The 20,783-nt window shown below is 38.3% G+C and overlaps 1 protein-coding gene across 7 annotated transcripts in view; it reads left to right on the top strand.

Annotated features, from left to right (window-relative positions):
- Nucleotides 1–20,783, top strand: part of KIAA0586 (KIAA0586 ortholog) — a 114,712-nt gene that overhangs the window by 6,748 nt on the left and 87,181 nt on the right. For all 7 annotated transcript variants that reach the window (XR_006343881.1, XM_043919336.1, XM_043919338.1 and 4 more), the window contains exons 6-13: nucleotides 4,784–4,958; nucleotides 8,372–8,593; nucleotides 10,855–11,008; nucleotides 12,716–12,883; nucleotides 14,491–14,614; nucleotides 19,321–19,453; nucleotides 20,046–20,260; nucleotides 20,685–20,757. Coding sequence is in view for 6 of the 7 variants with exons in the window: in XM_043919336.1 (XP_043775271.1) it covers nucleotides 4,784–4,958; nucleotides 8,372–8,593; nucleotides 10,855–11,008; nucleotides 12,716–12,883; nucleotides 14,491–14,614; nucleotides 19,321–19,453; nucleotides 20,046–20,260; nucleotides 20,685–20,757 (1,264 nt within the window). In the remaining variant the exon portion in view is untranslated. The remainder of the gene's footprint in view (nucleotides 1–4,783; nucleotides 4,959–8,371; nucleotides 8,594–10,854; nucleotides 11,009–12,715; nucleotides 12,884–14,490; nucleotides 14,615–19,320; nucleotides 19,454–20,045; nucleotides 20,261–20,684; nucleotides 20,758–20,783) is intronic.

Raw genomic sequence — 20,783 nt, 5'->3', positions numbered from 1 at the left:
AAATTTCAGATTACATCTAATTCATTGGAGAAAAAGTGATTACCATTTCCATCCAACTGACCCCAGGTAGAAGTGACTACTTGCAACCACAATATGGGCTTTATCAACTTGCCTTCAAGTCAAAACTCTCAGATCCAAAAGGGAGAAGTTGTTCATAAATAAGTGGATAGTGAGAAGTAACTGTGACTACTACTTCCTACTTGTTCACAGTAGGTCTCTCCCCATTTCAGATGAACAAACAGAATTGAAAAAGAAAAACTAGTAAGGGCTTTTGAGAAGGTTATTGCAGTGTAGAGAATGGTATGAGTCAGAACCATAAAAATGACTCTCATATTGGGTTAAAAGATAGTCTAATTGTGTCTCTAGAGAAATTTTGCTGTAGTCAGTGTCACTTGATTTTCTTTTTTTCTTTTGAGAACGGCAGATGGAATTTGACAAAGTGATTCTAAAATTTACTTGAAAGGGTACACAGTTGAGAATGTATGCACATACTGTTAAGAATACATACATGTAGAATACACACAGTGGAGAATGGCTAATTTTGGAGAAAGAAATATGGAATGATGGAGAATCTGCCCTATTTGATGTTAAAATATGCAGTAAAGCTGTAAAAAAAAAAAGGTAATTGACTGGAGGGAGGCTTTGAGGAATGACGAGTCTGTCTGGAGCATCTAGAACAGGGTAGAATGACCCTTCTTGTGGCTGGAGAGGTAAGCAGGGTTATGAACTACACCAAAGAAGTTTGGACTTAAAGAGAAATGGCAAATCATTTAAAAGTTTTAAAGTTTGATATGTATTTCTTAACAAGGCTCACTCAGATAGGAAAAAATGGATTAGAAGAGGGCTGGGCTGAAGTCTAGGAAACCAATTGACAATGAACTTTTAGAAGATGTTTGAAAGAGATGGGTTAGATTGGTCCTGAATCCATTGGTAAGTGGTGGGATGTGAAGGTGGGAATCATGCTGGCCTGGAGAGGAGTGCATAGGTTTGGAAGATAATTTGGCGATGCAATTGACAGGAATTGATGCTTAGATGTGACCATGAGGAAAGAGCTAAGGATGGATCCCAGATTTTTGGCTTGTATAAATGCATAGTCAGTAATAGTATTCATTGAAAAAGGGAGGTGTTGGGGGAATAAATTTCACTTTAGACATAGGCAAGGGTTCGAGGTACCTATGAGACATCCAGGTGAAAAACGTCTGATAGCAAATTGAACTTCTGTGCCATGTGCTCAATCATGTCCAACCCTTTGTGACCCCATGGACTGTAGCCCGCCAGGCTCCTCTGTTCATGGGATTCTCTAGGCAAAGAATACTGGAGTGGGTTGCCATACCCTTCTCCAGGGAATCTTCCCAACCCAGGGATCAGACCCACATCTCCCATCTCTTCTGCATTGCAGGCAGATTGTTTACCCACTGAGCCATATAGAGGTCAAACTGGCAAAAGGAGTCTAAGCTAGAAATCCATGTATATAAGTCATCTGTATGTAGATAGTAGTCTGAGCTCTGGAAGTGGTTGAATTGGCCTGGTGGGAGTGTGAGAGTGAAAAGAGATGGCTTAGGATAGAGCTGTAAGAAAACTGAATCTTTAAGAGATGTTCAGAGAAAACAATGTGATTTCTAAATGCCACTCAGAAAGTATATCCAGAGGTGAAGAGTATGGTCTTAACAAAACCGAGGAAGTGAGGTTCTAAGTTTGATAGCTGCTCAGATATAAAGATAAGGACTGAACAGTGTCCATTGAATTGAGCAAGAGGAGGTATTAATGGCCTTCGTAAGAGCCGTTTCAGTGTAGTATTGAGACAGATGCTAGATTCAGAGGATTTAGGAATAAAAAAAGTTCTAGGAAATGACAAAAAGGAAAGGAATAGTTTATTCTAAGTGGGTGAATTATGTGCATTTTTTCTAGTTCTTTACAATTAGAAGTTCATTTGCTGCATTGAGCATTTATTAATTTGATAATAGGAAAAAATAAAATTTTAAATCTTATAAAGAAGTTGATGTCTGGCCTTAAAATGTTATTTTTCTTGTTGGTCAATTTAATGTTTTAATACAGAATGAGAGATCTTAAAGGATAACTCACATTCAGACTTCAGACAGAAATTCTAAACGATAGGGATTATCTGAATTATATTTTCTTAGTACACCACTCAGTCAGCTAAATGTATATTTAGCACCAACTCTGTGCTCTTTCTTACTGCTTATGTGGTATAAAAGCCCCCCACTCCAGGTTGCTTAGAGCTTAGTTGGGCAGAGAATAGGTACATAGATGGAGGAATGCATGCTTAGAGCTGTGAGAGGAAACATTCAATACATTGTTAATATTGTTAACATGTTAGTTTTGTTAAATGTCTATTCTGTGAAAGTGAAAAAGTTGCTCAGTTGTGTATGACTCTTTGCGACCCCATGGACTATTCTGTCCATGGAATTCTCCAGGCCAGAATACTGGAGTGGGTAGCCTTCCCCTTCTCCAGGGGATCTTCCCAACCCAGGCGTTGAACCCAGGTCTCCCGCACTGCAGGCGGATTCTTTACCAATTGAGCCACAAGGGAAGCCATTTAAACCGTAGGATGGCTGACTATCAAGCCTCAATTGTATGTTATTGGAAGTAAGTATTGTGTTAGTCCCTCAATCATTTCTGACTCTGTGCAACTGCATGGACTGTATTTCACCAGGCTTCTCTGTCCATGGAATTCTCCAGACAAGAATACTGGAGTAGGTAGCCAGCCCCTTTTCCAGTGATCTTCCTGACCCAGGGATCAAACCTGGATCTCCTGCACTGTGGGCAGATTCTTTACCATCTGACCCATCAGGGAAGCCCATCGAAAGTAAATGAAGAGAAATTAGTGAATGGAGAGATCAAGAGGAAGTGTTATAAGAACAGGCTTATTAATGTTTTTGGCTGTGCCATTTGGCATGCATGATCTTAGTTCCCAGGGTTGAACCCATGTTCCCTGCATTGCAAACTTGGAGTCCTAACCACTGGACCACCAGGGAAGTCCCCAAGAACAGGCTTATTGAAAAGGTAAGAGTTTTGTTGAATCTTGGGAAGAAGGTTAGAGCAAGTTGGGTAAAGATTGAGAGAACAGTGAAAAAAGCCTGGCGTCACCTGTGAGAGTCGTGTAGTGTCGTCAGTGAGGGCAGTGTAACTGGGGAGAGGTGGTTTGAGAGGAAACAGAAAGTATAGTGTATGTTGGACCCTAGGGCAGGGCCAGAGGATGGAGTAAGCGGAATGCCAAATAGGAAATTAGCCTATAAGGAACGATTTTAGATTTTTGAATGGTGAAATCTGTGTGAAAGGTTTTTAAGCAAATAGAAACCGAAAGAATGAAATAGTTGGCAAGAGATGATGGTTTTGTACTAGAGCAGAATTATGAAGGGAGAAGTGCTGTTTTGAGAGAAAAAGCGTGATGTCGTGGGAAGATCTGTGGGCATTGGTCTTATCTCAGCTACTTACTAGTTCTATGACGTGATCAGGTAAATTCCATTATCTCTGTGGACTTCAGTTTCTTCCTTCATCTGTAAAATGAAGAAAATTAGGAAAGCTGGGCTGTTGGGTTCCCCTGCCTCTATAATTCCATGGCATGATTCCTGCAATTGTGATGAAATAATTGAGAAAACCTGATGACTCAGTTGGGTATGAGAAGGTAACTGGAGGGTAGAGAACTTAAGATAACTTCAAAATTTTGAGAATGCGAGACAAATGATGCTCTTAATAGAAATGAGGCAACATCAAAGAGGAGTAAGTTTAAGAGCTCTGTGCCTTCTTTAAAAATCAGAGGTGGAAATCCAGCAGCTGGAGATGAAGCGCATTCCTGCTGATTTTACTTAGACTACCTTAGACACTCTTCAATTTTGTCATTGTTTCTTTCATTTCTTTTAGGCCAAACACAGCACAAAATTGACTAGTCTTTTTTTTTTTTTCTTTTTTCTTAATAAGTGTTTAGTTAAATGCTTTATTGTGAATATGTATTAATCCAGATTGCTTAGTAAAGCATTTTATGCCCATTTTAATAAATTAGGTGATATTTATTAACTCTAAATGAGTTAGAAGTTGAGAAATTCTTTTCAGCAGTTTTAATAGTCCCTCTTGGGTTGTCTTCCTTTGGGAGTAAGACTTGATGCCTGAATACTTAGAGCCTTTGCTGTATGTTTTAAATTTCTACTTCTTTTTTAAAACTTTTTAAAATTTATTTTTATTTGTTTTTGGTTGCACCGGGTCTTTGTTGCTGCATGTGGGTGTCCTCTGTTTGTGGTGAGTGGACGCTACTCTCTGTTGCGTTGCCAGGACTTCTCATTGTGCTGGCTTCTCTCATGGAGGAGCATGGGCTCTACGCATGCGAGCGTCAGCGGTTGTGGCGCATGGCCTTAGTTATTCCATGACAGGTGGGATCCTTCCAAACCAGGGATCGAACCTGTGTCCCCCTCATTGGCAAGTAGATTCTTAACCACTGGGCCACCAGGGAAGTCCCAGATTTGTGCTTCTTGACTGTAAATCATTGTAATTGTGCCCATGTCTTTTTCATATGTGCAAGTCATATCTTCTGAAATATCAGTGCCTTCTGGGAATTACCTTTTAATTTTTTTTAGTGTGTGGTGACCTGAGCCTTAATAGATTTCATTAACCAAATGACTGGTGTGCTGATAGCAAAAAATAGGAATTTATCTTTTTAAAAAAAATCAAGAAAATTCACCTGCAGCAGATTGCCACTTGTAGGTATTTCTTCTAATGGTTCAGTGTAGCTTACTTAACAGACGTTTTTTTTTTCCATTTTTATTTCCAGAGCTCAAAGCATGCCTGTTTGTAAGGAGGTGAAGGTACAGCTTTTAGAAGATGCAGGCACAGAAAAGGACCCTGTCACCCAGGAGAAGAGAATTTCACCCAGTGGGATTGATTCAGCTACAACTGTGGCTGCAGCAACTGCCGCTGCCATTGCAACAGCAGCTCCACTGATAAAAGTATATCTGTTTCTTCCTAGATAGTCATAACTTCTTTGTAAAATGTAAAAGTGTTTACCAGACACTGATTTTGTAATTGTTGTGTCCAGCCATTGACTAGGGACATTCTCATTGTTCTCTCTGGTTATGTATTATTTCTCAGAAGTTATGAGACTTAACTCTCATCCCTGTGTTACTGCTAGAAAATCCTGGATTCCTTCGTTTTAGCAGTGGAGTATCTCATCTTGGGAGCCACTCAGTCTTGGGTAGCTGGGATGGCTGGACATCCTTATTTTAGAGCTAGAAGAGACCATTCAGATCATGTATGCAAAGCCCTCCATTTGTAACTGAGAAGATTGAGAAACAGGTCAGAGTCAGCATCAGGTCTTAGAGCTAATAGGTGGGAGAGCCAAGACTGCTGACCAAACTCAGCCTCAGGTTAGTGAAGTATCGAAACCTACTTTGTTTTACTATTTCCTGCTTCTTAACTTCCATTTAAGTATTTTTAATTTCCATTATTTACTTTCCATTTAAGTTCCATTCAGTTCATTCACTCAGTTTTGTCTGACTCTGAGACCCCATGGACTGCAGCATTCAAGGCCTCCCTGTCCATCACCAACTCGCGGAGTTTACTCAAACTCATGTCCATTGAGTCGGTGATGCCATCCAACCGTCTCATCCTCTGTCTTCCCCTTTTCCTCCCGCCTTCAATCTTTCCCAGCATTAGGGTCTTTTCAAATGAGTCAGTTCTTTGTATCAGATGGCCAAAGTATTGGAGTTTCAGCTTCAGGATCAGTCCTTCTAATGAATATTCAGGACTGATTTCCTTTAGGATGAACTGGTTGGATCTCCTTGCAGTCCAAGGGACTCTCAAGAATCTTCTCCAACACCACAGTTCAAAAGCATCAATTCTGTGGTGCTCAGCTTTCTTTATAGCCCAACTCTCACATCCGTACATGACCACTGGAAAAACCATAGCCTTGACTAGACTGACCTTTGTTGGCCAAGTAATGTCTCTGCTTTTTAATATGCTGTCTAGGTTGATCATAACTTTTCTTTCAAGGAGCAAGGGTCTTTTAATTTCATGGCTGCAGTCACCATCTGCAGTGATTTTGGAGCCCCCCAAAATTAAGTCTGTCACTTTTTCCAGTTTACCCATCTATTTGCCATGAAGTGAAGGGAGTAGATCTGATAGACAGAGTGCCTGATGAACTATGGACTTAGGTTCGTGACATTGTACAGGAGACAGGAATCAAGACCATCCCCAAGAAAAAGAAATGCAGAAAAGCAAAATGGCTGTCTGAGGAGGCCTTACAAATAGCTGTGAAAAGAAGGGACGTGAGAAGCAAAGGGGAAAAGGAAAGATATACCCATTTGAATGCAGAGTTCCAAAGAATAGCAAGGAGAGATAAGAAAGCCTTTCTCAGCGATCAATGCAAAGAAATAGAGGAAAACAACAGAATGGGAAAGACTAGAGATCTCTTCAAGAAAATTAGAGATACCAAGGGAATATTTCATGCAAAGATGGACTCAATAAAGGACAGAAATGTTATGGACCTAACAGAAGCAGAAGATATTAAGAAGAGGTGGCAAGAATACACAGAAGAACTGTACAAAAAAGATCTTCATGACCTAGATAATCACAATGGTGTGATCACTCCCCTAGAGCCAAACATCCTGGAATGTGAAGTCAAGTGGGCCTTAGAAAGCATCACTATGAACAAAGCTAGTGGAGGTGATGGAATTCCAGTTGAGCTATTTCAAATCCTGAAAGATGATGCTGTGAAAGTGCTGCACTCAGTATGCCAGCAAATTTAGAAAACTCAGCAGTGACCACAGGACTGGAAAAGGTCAGTTTTCATTCCAATCCCAAAGAAAGGCAATGCCAAAGAATGCTCAAACTACCGCACAATTGCACTCATCTCACAGGCTGGTAAAGTAATGCTCAAAATTCTCCAAGCCAGGCTTCAGCAATACGTGATCCGTGAACTTCCAGATGTTCAAGGTGGATTTAGAAAAGGCAGAGGAACCAGGGATCTAATTGCCAACATCCGCTGGATCATCGAAAAAGAAGAGAGTTCCAGAAAAACATCTATTTCTGTTTTATTGACTATGCCAAAGCCTTTGACTGTCTGGATCACAATAAACTGTGGAAAATTGTTAAAGAGATGGGAATACCAGACCACCTGACCTGCCTCCTGAGCAATCTGTATGCAGGTCAGGAAGCAACAGTTAGAACTGGACATGGAACAGCAGACTGGTTCCAAATAGGAAAAGGAGTATATCAGGGCTGTATATTGTCACCATGCTTATTTAACTTATATGCAGAGTACATTATGAGAAACACTGGGTTGGAAGAAGCACAAGCTGGAATCAAGATTGCTGGGAGAAATATCAATAACCTCAGATATGGAGATGACACCACCCTAATGGCAGAAAGTGAAGAAGAACTAAAGAACCTCTTGATGAAAGTGAAAGAGGAGAGTGAAAAAGTTGGCTTAAAGCTCAACATTCAGAAAACAAAGATCATGGCATCTGGTCCCATCACTTCATGGGAAATAGATGGGGAAACAGTGGCTGACTTTATTTTTCTGGGCTCCACAATCACTGCAGATGGTGATTGCAGCCATGAAATTAAAAGATGCTTACTCCTTGGAAGGAAAATTACAACCAACCCAGACAGCATATTAAAAAGCAGAGACATTACTTTGTCAACAAATGTCCATCTAGTCAAGGCTATGGTTTTTCCAGTGGTCATGTATGGGTGTGAGAGTTGGACTATAAAGAAAGCTGAGTGCTGAGGAATTGTTGCTTTTGAACTATGGTATTGGAGAAGACTCTTGAGAGTCGCTTGAACTGCAAGGAGATCCAACCAGTCCATCTTAAAGGAGATCAGTCCTGGGTGTTCATTGGAAGGACTGATGTTGAAGCTGAAACTCCAATACTTTGGCCACCTGATGCGAAGAACTGACTCATTTGAAAAGACCCTGATGCTGGGAAAGATTGAGGGCAGGAGGAGAAGAGGACGACAGAGGATAAGATGGTTGGGTGTCATCACCCACTCAATGGATATGGGTTTGGGTGTACCCTGGGAGTTGGCGATGGACTGGGAGGCCTGGCATGCTGCGGTTCAGGGGGTCACAACGAGTCGGACACGACTGAGTGACTGAACTGAACTGATGGGACCGGATGCCATGATCTTAGTTTTCTGACGAAATAAAAATTCTTGTGGGAAATTTGATATTTTTTAAGAGAAAAAAGATCTAGTTAAGGATAGCTATTCTGCCTCTTATCTGTGATTCTAAAAGGCTTTCGAAGCATCAGAAATGTAGAAGGTAAAAACTCTGGTTTGATAATTTCTCTATACCAGTTCACTTTATATAACCTTTCTAATAATTGAGCATATTTTTGATGTCTGGATACTTTTGTTCTAGGTGCAGAGTGAGTTGGAAGCAAAGGTTAATTCTGTTACAGAATTACTCAATAAGCTACAGGAGACTGATAAACAGTTGCAACGTGTTACAGAGCAGCAGACAACCATGCAGAATAAACAGGAGACACTACACTGTCACGATCATGAGAAACAAATGAATGTGTTTATGGAGCAACACATTCGGCATCTTGAAAAGCTGCAACAACAGCAAATCGATATTCAGGTATCTGTAGTAATGCGATCACACATCCCGTGACCTTTCATTACTCGGATCTCTAAGCTGATTGATTACTCCAGTAGTTCATCTCCTTAGATTGTAACAGTTTTAGTTCTTACATAATGGTTTGTTTGTTCATGATTCTTTTTTCCTATGTGGAAGAGAAGAACTCTGCATGTTCTAGTTTAGGTTTCTAGCTTTGTGAGACCTCTACTTATAATTGTTTTTTTCCTTCTTTCGTGATATTTCTTTTCATGGCATTTTAAAGGGCTTATATGGCATTGCAGTTTTCTGTTTATATCAGTGGTTCTTAGCCTGGCAAAGTGCTTTAGAATCATGAGGAGAGCTTTATAAAAATACACATGCTTGTACCGGTCAGAAATTCTGAAATAGCAGGTCTAGGGTAGGCCTAGAAATCCTTGAAAGCTCTCTAATGATTCTGATACACACCCTTGGATGAGAATCACCTAGTATACATATTTGCTTCTACATTTACCTAGTTAAAAAGAATGAACATTCTTATGCCTTTTGAATGAGGGACAGGGCTATTATAAAAAGAGTTATCCTCACAGAGAGCTAATAGTATAGTGTATTTATTTTGCAATTTCCAAGTCCTTGGATAGTACCCAACACTCAGGTACTCAAATTTTTTAAAAAAGATTTTTTTAAATGAGTGAATGACCAGCATTGTAAATGCATTGTTTTTAATTTACCTCCCCCCCACCCCTTATTACTGTGCAACTTGAATTTCCCAGGTGATGTCAGTGCAGGAGATGCAAGAGAGAGGGTTGGATCCCTGTGTTTGGAAGATACCCTGGAGTAGGAAATGGCAACCCACTCGAGTATTCTTGCCTGGAAAATTCCATGGAGAGAGGAACCTGGCAGGCTATAGTCCACGGGGTCGCAAAGAGTTGGACACAACTGAGCACACACTCCTAATACTCCTTAAAAACTTTTAAAGATAAAATAAAAATATAGCATTCAGAAGAATTTACAAAAATAAGCTTATTATAGCCCAGTATAACATCATAGCCTGAACTCTAATATCCTATAATTTTTAAGACTTCCTAATAGGGTTTGTCTTGAAATCTTGATGTGATTGATATTATTTTATTTGGAATGATTATGGCGTATAAAATAAAGTTTTAGTAAGTACTCTGTACATTGCTGAAATTGAGTGTGCAGCACGTCAGCTGAAGAGGCTAGGAGTGGGCCTGTCAGAGTGCTGGTCCCCAGTCTACAGAAATCTTTGCTTCTCTGAGCCTTGATTTCTTTACCTAGAAAACATTTTTATTTTTGTTGTTTAGGATAGAATGAGATTACACATTTGAAACGCACATTGACTTCTTTTTTTAACATAGTTCTAAGTGCCTTTCTGCCATTCATTTATCCTTCCAGAAATAAACGCATAATTTATTAACTTTATCATTTTTGAAGAATGAAATCTTTTGCTAATTCATACATCTTGTTTGTGGAATTTATAACTACAGAGAAAATTGAACTTATGACATGTAAGGTATTTTCAGTTAATGCTTAATGAAATGAAATTCTTTGAATCCATCCATCTGTTTTATGTAGAGGGATCTCAGCACACTTTTAAGAATTCTTTTTGTTTTGTTTTGTTTTTTTTGCCTAGCATAAGACTCTTTTAAAATCAGTTTTATTAGTTACAATATATGTACCTTTCAGATATTTTAATAAATAGTGTTAAAAACTGTGTTGTCACTGTGTTTTCCATTTATATGTAAATGAATATTTTACTGCTTACTATGCAAAGCTAAGGTTTTATTTTAGTGCTTTCTACCAATGGTTTTTAAACCTTTAAATAAAATCTTATCATCGGTATTTAAAAGATGAGATGTTTTGGTTTTAAATTCTCTGGTTTAAGTAGAGGTCAAGGGCTACGGTCACTTTCTCCTGGTTCTCTCTTAGAGAGAGTGTCTCTAGGAGACAGGAGTGTCTCAGTGTCTCCTGAGCCATCAGGAGTGTCTGATGGGCCATCTCTGAGGTGAAAAGGAAAAAACTGAGGTTTAGAACAAATGATCAGGGCCACACTGTAGAGCCAGACGTAACCCAAGTCTTTGTGTTACTGTATCTTTCCAGTGGCATTGCTCCTACAGTGAGTAGTTACATGTAATGTTTATATTGTTATTATTTATTAAATCTAATAGATTGTTTTCAAGTCCTCTAATAAATTTCAAGATATTTTGTCATCTAACTCTTTCAGGTGATATTTGAAATTAACAAGGTTATTTTATGTTTTCTAGACTCATTTCATCAGTGCTGCACTCAAGACTAGTAGTTTTCAGCCTGTTACTGTACCTCCTCCTATAGCAGTGGAAAAATATTCTGTAAAACCAGACCATTTGAATTTTGGTAGCAGTAACCTGTCTTCACATAATGTCTTTACTTCCAAACAAGGTAAAAATATGTAGTTCTCTATGAATAAAAGATGCCAGCTATGAATCTTCTTTGCAGTTTGTAAGCAGAAAACTTATTTACTAGGTTATAGGAGACTCTTTATTTTATAAAATTAGGGATTATTTTTGGCCAAGTAATTTCTAGATTATTTTGAAACTTGTTCAGCCAAGTTATGGATCATGTCCTATTTAATGGTTTTAATTAATAACTTTCATAAATTGTCAGAAGCACTTCTACATAGATTGAGAAAAGTTTTACTTATGTAGCAGACCTAGGTAGGCTCGATCCCTGGGTTGGGAAGATCCCCTGGAGAAGGAAATGGCAACCCATTCCAATATTCTTGCCTGGAGATTTCCATGGACAGAGGAGTCTGGAGGGCTACAGTCCTGGGGGTACAGAGAGTCATACACGACTGAGCAGCTAACATACACACAGCACTGAAAATGCTTGTCAGCAGTTCACCAATACTCTGACAAACTGCATATTTACTGTGGTTCTTCGTTCTGTCAGGGGAGAAACCATCTGAGTACAATTATAAACTATTTCTAAATATTTTCAAAGAGTAATACAAGTCTATTTTAATGAAATTTGAAAAACCTCTTTATAGTAACAAAGGAATATACAACTTATTTGTGTTAAACCTTTGGAATTTAAACTCTTATCAATAAATGTATCTCCGAGTTACTGATATTTGAATAATGAACTGATGAAAATCAAGAGCCTATGCCTTTAGTGATATATAAGATCCATGTAGTACATTATACCTGACATTTGATTTGTTAGGACATTGTTATATTACAGACATATTAAAGGCAAGTCGCTTTGTGTCTCCCACAGGTGTGTGGGCCTTAAACTTTTGTGAAGTAATGTGAGTCATTTTTTAGGTTGTAAAGTGGGGAAGATGAAGCACAGAGAGTTTATGACTGCCTGCCCCAGGTCTCCTGGCTTGAGAGCGGGAGTGTCAGAGCCGTAGCGGGAGCTCAGGTTTCCACGCTCACTGTTTATAGTTGTCATTTTGTGGGCTTCCCTGGTGGCTCAGTGGTAAAGAATCGCCTGCCAGTGCAAGAGACAAGTGTTCAATCCCTGGGTCAGCTGAACAAGAGCAACAATGTGTTTGTGCTCACTAAAGTGGGATCTCTAGATCAAAGTGTATAAAAATTCTGAGACTTGCTGTACTTAGTACTGGGCTTCCCTGGTGGCTCACTAGTAAAGAATCTGCCTGTGATGCGGGAGGCCTGGGTTCAGTCCCTGGGTCGGGAAGATCCCCTGGAGGAGGACAAGGCAACCCACTCCAGTATTCTTGCCTGGAGAATCCCATGGACAGAGGAGCCTGGCGGGCTACAGTCTGTGGAGTCACAAAGAGTCAGACACGACTGAACAACTAAGCACATGTACTTAGTACCGGATGGCCTTATCAGTTTTCATTGCCGTGAGCAGTGTCTAGCTTTGCCAATTTCAACACAACTTAAATAGCACTGAATATTGCCATATTTTTTTCTTACTTATTAGGTTTAAGTATAAAGTATTTATAGTTTATATTCTTTTGATTTCTAGTGAGGATGAAGTTATTTCTTTATATTTGTTAATAACTTGAGTATCCTATATAATTTTGGTTTTATTTTTAAAAAATGGGGAAGAATAATATTATAATTAAAATTTTTTTAAAAAGTAAGTTAAATTTATTATTTTCTTAATTTTCTGTTGAAGCATCTTCAAGAGAGGTTGAAGATACAACTTTTGATAAACAGACATCTCCTTTGGAGACACCAGCACCTCGCAGATTTGCTCCTGTTCCTGTTTCAAGGGATGATAAAATATCAAAGAGGGAAAATCCTACAGAAGAAAAAGAAAATATGGAGCTTTCATGTCGTACAGGTAATAAAGCAATTATAATTGGCACACACTACTTTTATTAGGGGCTTTCCTGGTGACTCTGTCACTGTGCTGTGCTCAGTCATTTTCAACACTTTGTGACCCCATGGACTGTAGCCCACCAGGCTCCTCTGTCCATGGAATTTTCCAGGCACAATACTTGAGTAGGGTTGCCATTTCCTACTCCGGGGATCTTCCCGACCCAGGGATCAAACCTGCATCTCTGGTGTCTGCTGCGTTGGCAGGCAGATTCTTTACTAGGAAGTCAGCAGTAAAGAATCTGCCTGCCAATGCAGGAGACATGGGTTTGATATCTGGGTCAGGAAGAGCCCCTGGAGAAGGAAATGGCAACCCACTCTAGTATTCTTGTCTGGGAAATCCCATGGACAGAGAAGCCTGGTGGGCAATAGTCCGTGGGGTTGCAGAAGAGTTGAACTCGACTAAGCGATTAAACAACAAAAGCAACAACTTTTGTTAGACCTATCTCAAGTTAGGAACAGATTTCCACACTTATGATTTATAAGTCCCTCACGTGGACTTCCCAGGTGGCTCAGTGGTAAAGAATCTGCCTGCCAAGCAGGAGACACGAGTTTAAGTCCTGGGTCAGGAAGATCCACTAGAGAAGGAAATAGTAACCCTAACCCAGTATTCTTGCCTGGGAAATCCTGTAAACAGAGGAGACTGGTGGTCCATGGGGTCTCCGAGAGTCAGACACAACTGAGCACCTAAAAAAAAAAAAGCAAATGAACTGAAGTGGGACCTCTGTTTTTAATATTTTTCTTTAAGTGATACTGGGCAAATTAAGCTTCTTTGGAGTCTTTGTAGAAGGAGTTGGAGATAAACCTTTGTAATTATTCTGTCTTCTACAAGTTATTATTTAAACCTTTAATGAAAAATATGTTATTAATAAAAAATAATGCATTATTGAAAGTAAGCTGATTATCATGTTTACTTATATTATTTTTAAGTGTGAGTTTGAATAATAAACTAAGAAGTTTAACATTTATTATCATGTTCAGTTAGAAAAATGCTAATAACTTTTATAAGTGACAAGAAATAATAACTTTTTTAGATCTTTATAGTATTTATAGTAAAAGTAAGCAGAAATGTTAAGTATAAGCTTTCATTTTTGGAACTATTTAAATGCATTCAATCTTGTCCTGGACACATTTAAAGACTCTTAAGTAATTTTAAAATATAATCTTTATTAAGTAAACCAACCTTAACCACCAAAAGAATTGATAAGTAGTCTCATTAAAGATGAGGCTAAAAGGAAGATTCAACCAATACTAGTTATGAAGAAATTGTTAAATCTCCTTTTTACTGTTTATAAAAATATTTCTGTATACAGGGCCTTGCCATGATGTTACTTCTCATTCATACTCCTTTTTCTTCTGTAATGGAAATTAATTCAGGCCTAAACTTTTACAAGTATAGTTTCCATGAGTTATAAATATTTAGTTTTTGATGTATATGTAGTCTACCTTGTAGAGTGAAATGAGTAGATCATTACCATGTGAAAATAATTTAGTACAAATATATGTGAGCTATTATATAAAAGAGGAATGAATTAGTACTTGAAAAATGATACTATATTTCATGTATTGTAGGAAGTGTGGGATTCTTGGAACAAATTCTGAATAACCGTGATTCCTTGACGAGAATAAGTGAATCTTCAGACAAAACCTCACTAGCTAGGTCAAAAATGGGATGGAATCCTGAGAGGAGAAACAGGTAAAAACAAGATTGGAATACAAACTAGATTGAACAGAGTTTTTTTTAATATTTCTAAAATTTCTTCAGGAATTTTAATGGATTTATAAGATTGCTTTTAAAAATTGTCTTAGATTTAGTTACCATTTTCTTCTGCTAATATATATTTCCTCTTTTCTATAATTATACAGTGTGTGTGTGTTTAGTCGCTCAGTCATATCCAATTTTTTGTGACCCCATGGACTGTAGCCTGCCAGTTTCTTCTGTCAATGGAGATTCTCCAGGCCAGAATGCTGGAGTGGGTAGCCTTTGCCTTCTCTAGGGAATCTTTCCAACCCAAGGTTCAAACCCAGGTCTCCTGCACTGCACGCGGATTCTTTACCATATAAGCCACCAAATGAATACATCTAATTTTCTCAAAATGTAGATTATTTACTATTCATTTCTGATTAAATGATATCTGGAATTTGCTTCAATAATAATCCATTGCAGGGTGGGGAAAACCAGGTTGGAAGTATAAATGAAATGAAGATAGCCATGAGTTAGTTATTGATGTAGGTAAATAAGGTATATGGAGGTCACTATACTACTCTTTCTACTTTTGTGTTTGAAATTACATTATATTATAAAAAGTTTTTAAAAAGTCAAGTAAATAGTAAAAGTCAAGGTATAGTCAGCCACTATAATTTTTTCTTGAATGTCATGAAAACTATAGTAACGAAAACTAAACAAGCTACGTTTTGTGTAATCTCATGAGACATTGTACAATTTTAGTCTGTTACATTTAGTGTAATTACTGATAAAGTAAGATTTATGTCTGTCATGTTGTTATATGTTTTTATGTATCTTAGGTCTTTTTTTAATTCTACTATTCCTCCATACTGTCTTTTTTTTTAACATTAAATAGATATTTTCTAGTATAACATTTTAATTCCCTTATTGCTTTTTTTACTTTTTTTTTTTGAATTATTTTCTCAGTAGTTGCCCTAGGAACTAAAATTAACATCTTAATTTAAAACAATCTAGTTAGGATTAATACCAGTTTAATTTCTACAGGATTCAGAAACTTTACTGCAATATAGATTGATTCCCTCCTCTTTTCTTTCTGCTATTATTATACAAATTATGTCTTTATACATTATAAGCTTGTCTCTACAGCTTGATAATTACTGTTTTACACAGTTGTCTTTTATATCAGATAGAAGGAGAGAGTTATAAACAAATAATTTAATACTGTCTTTTATATTTACCTATACAGTTAACTTTTACCCATACTCTTATTTCTTCATGTGGATTTGAGTTAGTGCATAACATCCTTTTATTTCACCCTAAGGGACTCTTTTTAGTATTTACTATAGGGTAGGTCTGCTAGTGATGAATGCTCTCAGTTGTTTTTATCTGGAAATGTCATAATTTCTATCTTTGAAGCATAGTTTTACTGAATGTAGAATTTTTGGTTGATACTCTTGTCCTTTTAGTGCTTTGAATATATCATTTTACTACCTTCTAGATTTCATGATTTCTGATGAGAAATATACTGTTAATCTTACTAAGGATACTTTATATATAATTAATTACTTTTATCTTTAAGGATTCTCTCTTTGTCTTAGGCTTTTGACAGTTTGATGTGTCTAAACGTGGATCTCTTTGAGTTCATCCTCCTAAAATTTTGTTGATCTTCTTGGATGAGTGAATTAACATTCATTAAGTTGGGGAATTTTTGGGCCGTTATTTTTTTACACAGTTAAGTAGTACACATGACCTTTTTTTTTCTCCTTGGGCTATGTCGTGTGTTGGTATGCTTGATGGTATCTGACGGGTCTTAAGGATTTTAGTTTTTTTCATTCTTTTTTTGCTCTGTTCTTCAAACTGTGCTCAGTTGCTCAGTCACGCCCAACTCTTTGCGCCCCATAGACTATAGCCCACCGGGCTCCTCTGTCCATGGAATTTCCAGCAAGAACAGTGGAGTGGGTTGCCGTTTCCTACTCCAGGGGACCTTTCCGACACAGACATCAAACCCGAGTCGCTTGCATCTCCTGCATGGGCAGGCAGATTCTTTACCACTAGCACTACTTGGGAAGCCCATTCCTCAAACTGGATAATCTCTACTAACCTATCTTTAAATTTGCTGATTCTTTCTCTTACCAATTTGAATATGCTGTTTAGCCTGTCAGGTGAATTTTACATTTCAGTTGCTGTATTTTTCAACTCCAGAATTTCTCTTTTTTTAAAAATAGCTTTTGTTTTTTTTAAAAATTATGTGTTTATTTTTGGTTGCACTGGGTCTTTGCTGCTGCTTGTGGGCTTTCTCAATTGTGGTAAGTGGGGCCTCCTCTTTGTTGCGGTGTACAGGCTTCTCATTGTGATGTCTTTGTTGCAGAGGATGGTCTCTAGGTCTGTGGGCTCAGTAGTTGTGGCACGTGGGCTCTATGGCGCATGGCCTCAGTGGTTGTAGTGCATGAGCTTTTATTGCTTCATGGCATTTGGAATTTTCCTGGACCAAGAATGGAACCCATGTCCCCCGCATCCGCAGGCAGATTCTTATCCACTGTACTACCACAGAAGTCCAATAGCTTTTATCTTTTTTGATATTCTTTGTTTGATGAGACTTCATTCTTATTTATTTATTTATTTTGGTCTTGCCCCGTGGCTTGTGGAATCTTAGTTCCCTGACCAGAGATTGAACCCAGGCCTTCAGCATGGAGTCCTAACCACTGGACCACCAGGGAATTCCCAAGACTTCATTTTTATTTTTGTTGCTGTTGTTCAGTCTCTAAGTCATGTCTGACTTATTGCAACCCCGTGGACTCCTGCACACCAGGCTCTTCTGTCCTTCACTATCTCCCGGAGTTGGCTTAGGTTTATGTCCATTGAGTCAGTGGTGCTATCTAACCATCTTATCCTCTGTCACCCTCCTTCTCCTTTTGCTTTCAGTCTTTCCCAGCATCAGGGTCTTTTCAGTGAGTTGGCTCTTTGGGTCAGGTGGCCAAAGTATTGGAGCTTCAACTTCAGCATCAGTCCTTTCATTCTTTTGAAAAGTGAAAGTGTTAGTCGCTCAGTTGTGTCTGACTCTTTGCAACCTCATGGACTGTAGCCTGCCAGGCTCCTCTATCCATGGAATTTCCCAGGCAAGAGTACTGGAGTGGGTTGCCATGCTGTCCTCCAGATCTTCCCAACCCAGGGACTGATGCTTTTCTCCAATTATAGTAGCTAATTTATGGTCTTTCTCTAGTTAAGTCCAATATTTGGAGTTCCTCAAGGATAGTTTCTACTGATATTCTTTTTCCTGTGTCTGAACTCTATTTCCTACTTCTTTGTATCTCACAACTTTTTGTTGAAAAGGGCATTTAAAATGATTTAATGGGCCAGTTCTGGAAATTAGATTCTTCCATCAACTTCCACCCTCCCACCAGAGTTTGTTGTTATTGCTGGTGGTGGTTGTTGTTGCTGTTTAATGATTTTCCTGGACTAATTCTGTAATTTTTGTTCTTTATTATGTGTAGCAAGTCTCCATTTGGTTAGCTAAGTCAGCTAATGATTGAAAGATTTCCTAACTATTTTGAATGACTAAGTCTCACTGTCTTTGCCGAGCAGCTGTGTGTGTGTGTGTGTGTGTGTGTGTGTGTGTGTGTGTGTGTATACACTGGGAAACACCTTCAGTGCTCCAGCAGTATGTAAGCCTGTCTTAATCCTAACTTCCTACTCGTACAGAGTTCATGGTCAGCCAGATGTGAAAGATTATGCCCTTCTTAGGTCATTCTTGTGCATACATATAGCCCTGTACATGCATGTGACCTTTTAGAGCCCCAGTAGTGTTTCGGAGCTTTTCAGACTTCACCGCAGGGACTTGCCGGGCAATTCAGTGGTTAAGACTCCACGCTCCAGTGCAGGAGGTGTGGCTTGGACCTCTGGTCATGTTCCACATGCCACAGGGTGTCGCCGAAAATTAAAAAAACAAACAACTCCATCATGGACATCTCCTTCCCCAAGTTTTTGGCTTATTGTCCACCCTCTTGTTTGCTTCAACTGGTGTGACTCCCTCAGGCAGCTAAGATGTTAAACAATTGCCACTGTTTTTAAAAAATGACTGTGGGATGGGATTTCTCACTGAGTTAGATTTAAGGAGAAACCTTGTGAATATGACTTTTTGAGGAGCTCCACACTTCTTCCACCCTTTTAGTAGCTGTGAGGCTGTTGGTTTTCACAGCTACAGTGATTATGAGGCTGTTGATTTTCAAAGCTACTCACAGTTGGGGAAAGGCCTCTGGGAATAGAGCAATTTAAAATATCATAGAGCTTGCTGTTCTTGTCAGTCATTTTTGTTAAGTAACTGTTCCCTGGGTTACAAGCTTTTGTTTAATTTCCACCATTCTGAAAAAGCTGATTTGACCCTTTTTGCTAGTGTTTTGTTTGCTTTTATTCAGGAGTAGATTTTTAGAGATTATTACTCTACCATTCTAGAAGTGCTTCTGCACGTGAGTTTCTTCAAAGCAAAACCATTTTCTGCTCTTTCCCTACTATTCTTAAACCAATCTGGTCGGAGTAATTTTGTTTCTTGCAATGTTTGTGTTTTGTATGTTTAACCACATAATTGACTGATTCTTTGTACAATTTTAATAGGACCCCTTTAGAATTCATACAACTAAGAATGTATCAAAGATTTATATCATCAAATGTTTACTGAATTTATGGCAATTTAGGAAACTTTACTTTGAAATCTTTTACAGCATTGATACTATAGCCACTCAAAGATTTCCTTCCTATGAAGAACTAGGAACAGCTAAAGTGACTGTGCAGAAGTCTGATGATATTCTTCATGAACTTGACCAAAAGAGGAAAGAAACGAATAGCATACTCCAGGTAAAGTATGAACAAAGTCATGAAATCAATGATGAGCAAAGGTAAAAGTTATGAAGAAATAAAGTTACCAAGACAAAGCAGGAGGAGGATGAAGACAGAGCACTGAAAGACATGTCAGCCCTTGTTTCCCTTACAAAACTTTTCCAAAAGCCCTGTCAGGTGATTTCTACTTACTACTCCTTGGCTAAGAGTGAGTCACATGGCCAACTGTCACTCTCAGGCTTCTGTTGGAGAGGAAGGAAGGCCGAAGGGGAATGTGAATGGCCCTTGTTTATCCAGTTCACATTGTCTGCCCTGCCTACCCAGAGCCGACTTGCTCTTAATTTGTTTAGCTTTCTTCACCAGAGAGAGCTTTTATAGAACTCTGAACTACTTTGGGCTTCCCAGCCCCATTTCATGGAACATTCACAGTATACACCTAAATGGAGAGAAACTTTAGTCGCCAAGTATTCTTCTGTAGCTCTTCAACTTGACAAATTCATTCCTTAGACTGGTGTAGTATATGCCCCAAACTATACTAACAGCTTTTATGTGGATTAAAATATGAATATAAGTTTTACATATTGATATTCTTGCCTTTTTATCTTTTAAGTTGAAAGAATCTCAGATGTCAAGGCTTGCTGAGCTTCCACAGAATTCCATTAAACTTCAGATAACAAATACAAGATCTGTATTGAAAGATGCTGAGAAGATTTTAAGGGGAGTACAAAATAATAAAAAAGTACTTGAAGAAAATCTGGAAGCTATAATTCGTGCAAAGGATGGAGCTGCCATGTATTCATTTATCAATGCTCTATCCAACAACAGGTAGGACAGGGTATTGGCATTCCAAGGTTTTTTATGAAACTGCCAGTTTATAGGCTCTCTTCATTTTTTTCTAAGCGCTTCCTTTTGCTTTAATGTGTTTTGATGTTTAGAAAAGATTCTTCATTGCCTTTGATAGTGTGCGCTTATTATAAAGTTGGAATTTGGATATACACATGCTGCTGCTATTTTTCACAGGTGTTAATTTTCCCTTTAATTTTTTTTTTTTTCTCTTTTTGATATTTATTTACTGGAATCTACATATGCTTTGCAGGCATCCTTGAAACATTTGATTAAACTAATAACATTGGGTTTTCCTTTTCAGATGAAGGATATTGGGCTACACAATAGATTCAAAGCTAGATAGGAGATCTGTTCTTAGGACCTTTAATGTTAATCTAAGAAAATTCTTTTTTCTCTTTTGTAGAGAGATATCAGAGAAGATTCGGATCAGAAAGACTGTAGATGACTGGATTAAAACGATTTCTGCAGAAATTCAAGTAGGTATTGGAAAGAATTAAGTGAA

This window comes from Cervus elaphus, chromosome 12 (assembly GCF_910594005.1).
Source record: "Cervus elaphus chromosome 12, mCerEla1.1, whole genome shotgun sequence".
Classification (NCBI taxonomy): domain Eukaryota; kingdom Metazoa; phylum Chordata; class Mammalia; order Artiodactyla; family Cervidae; genus Cervus; species Cervus elaphus.
This window is presented reverse-complemented; position numbering and strand designations above follow the sequence as displayed.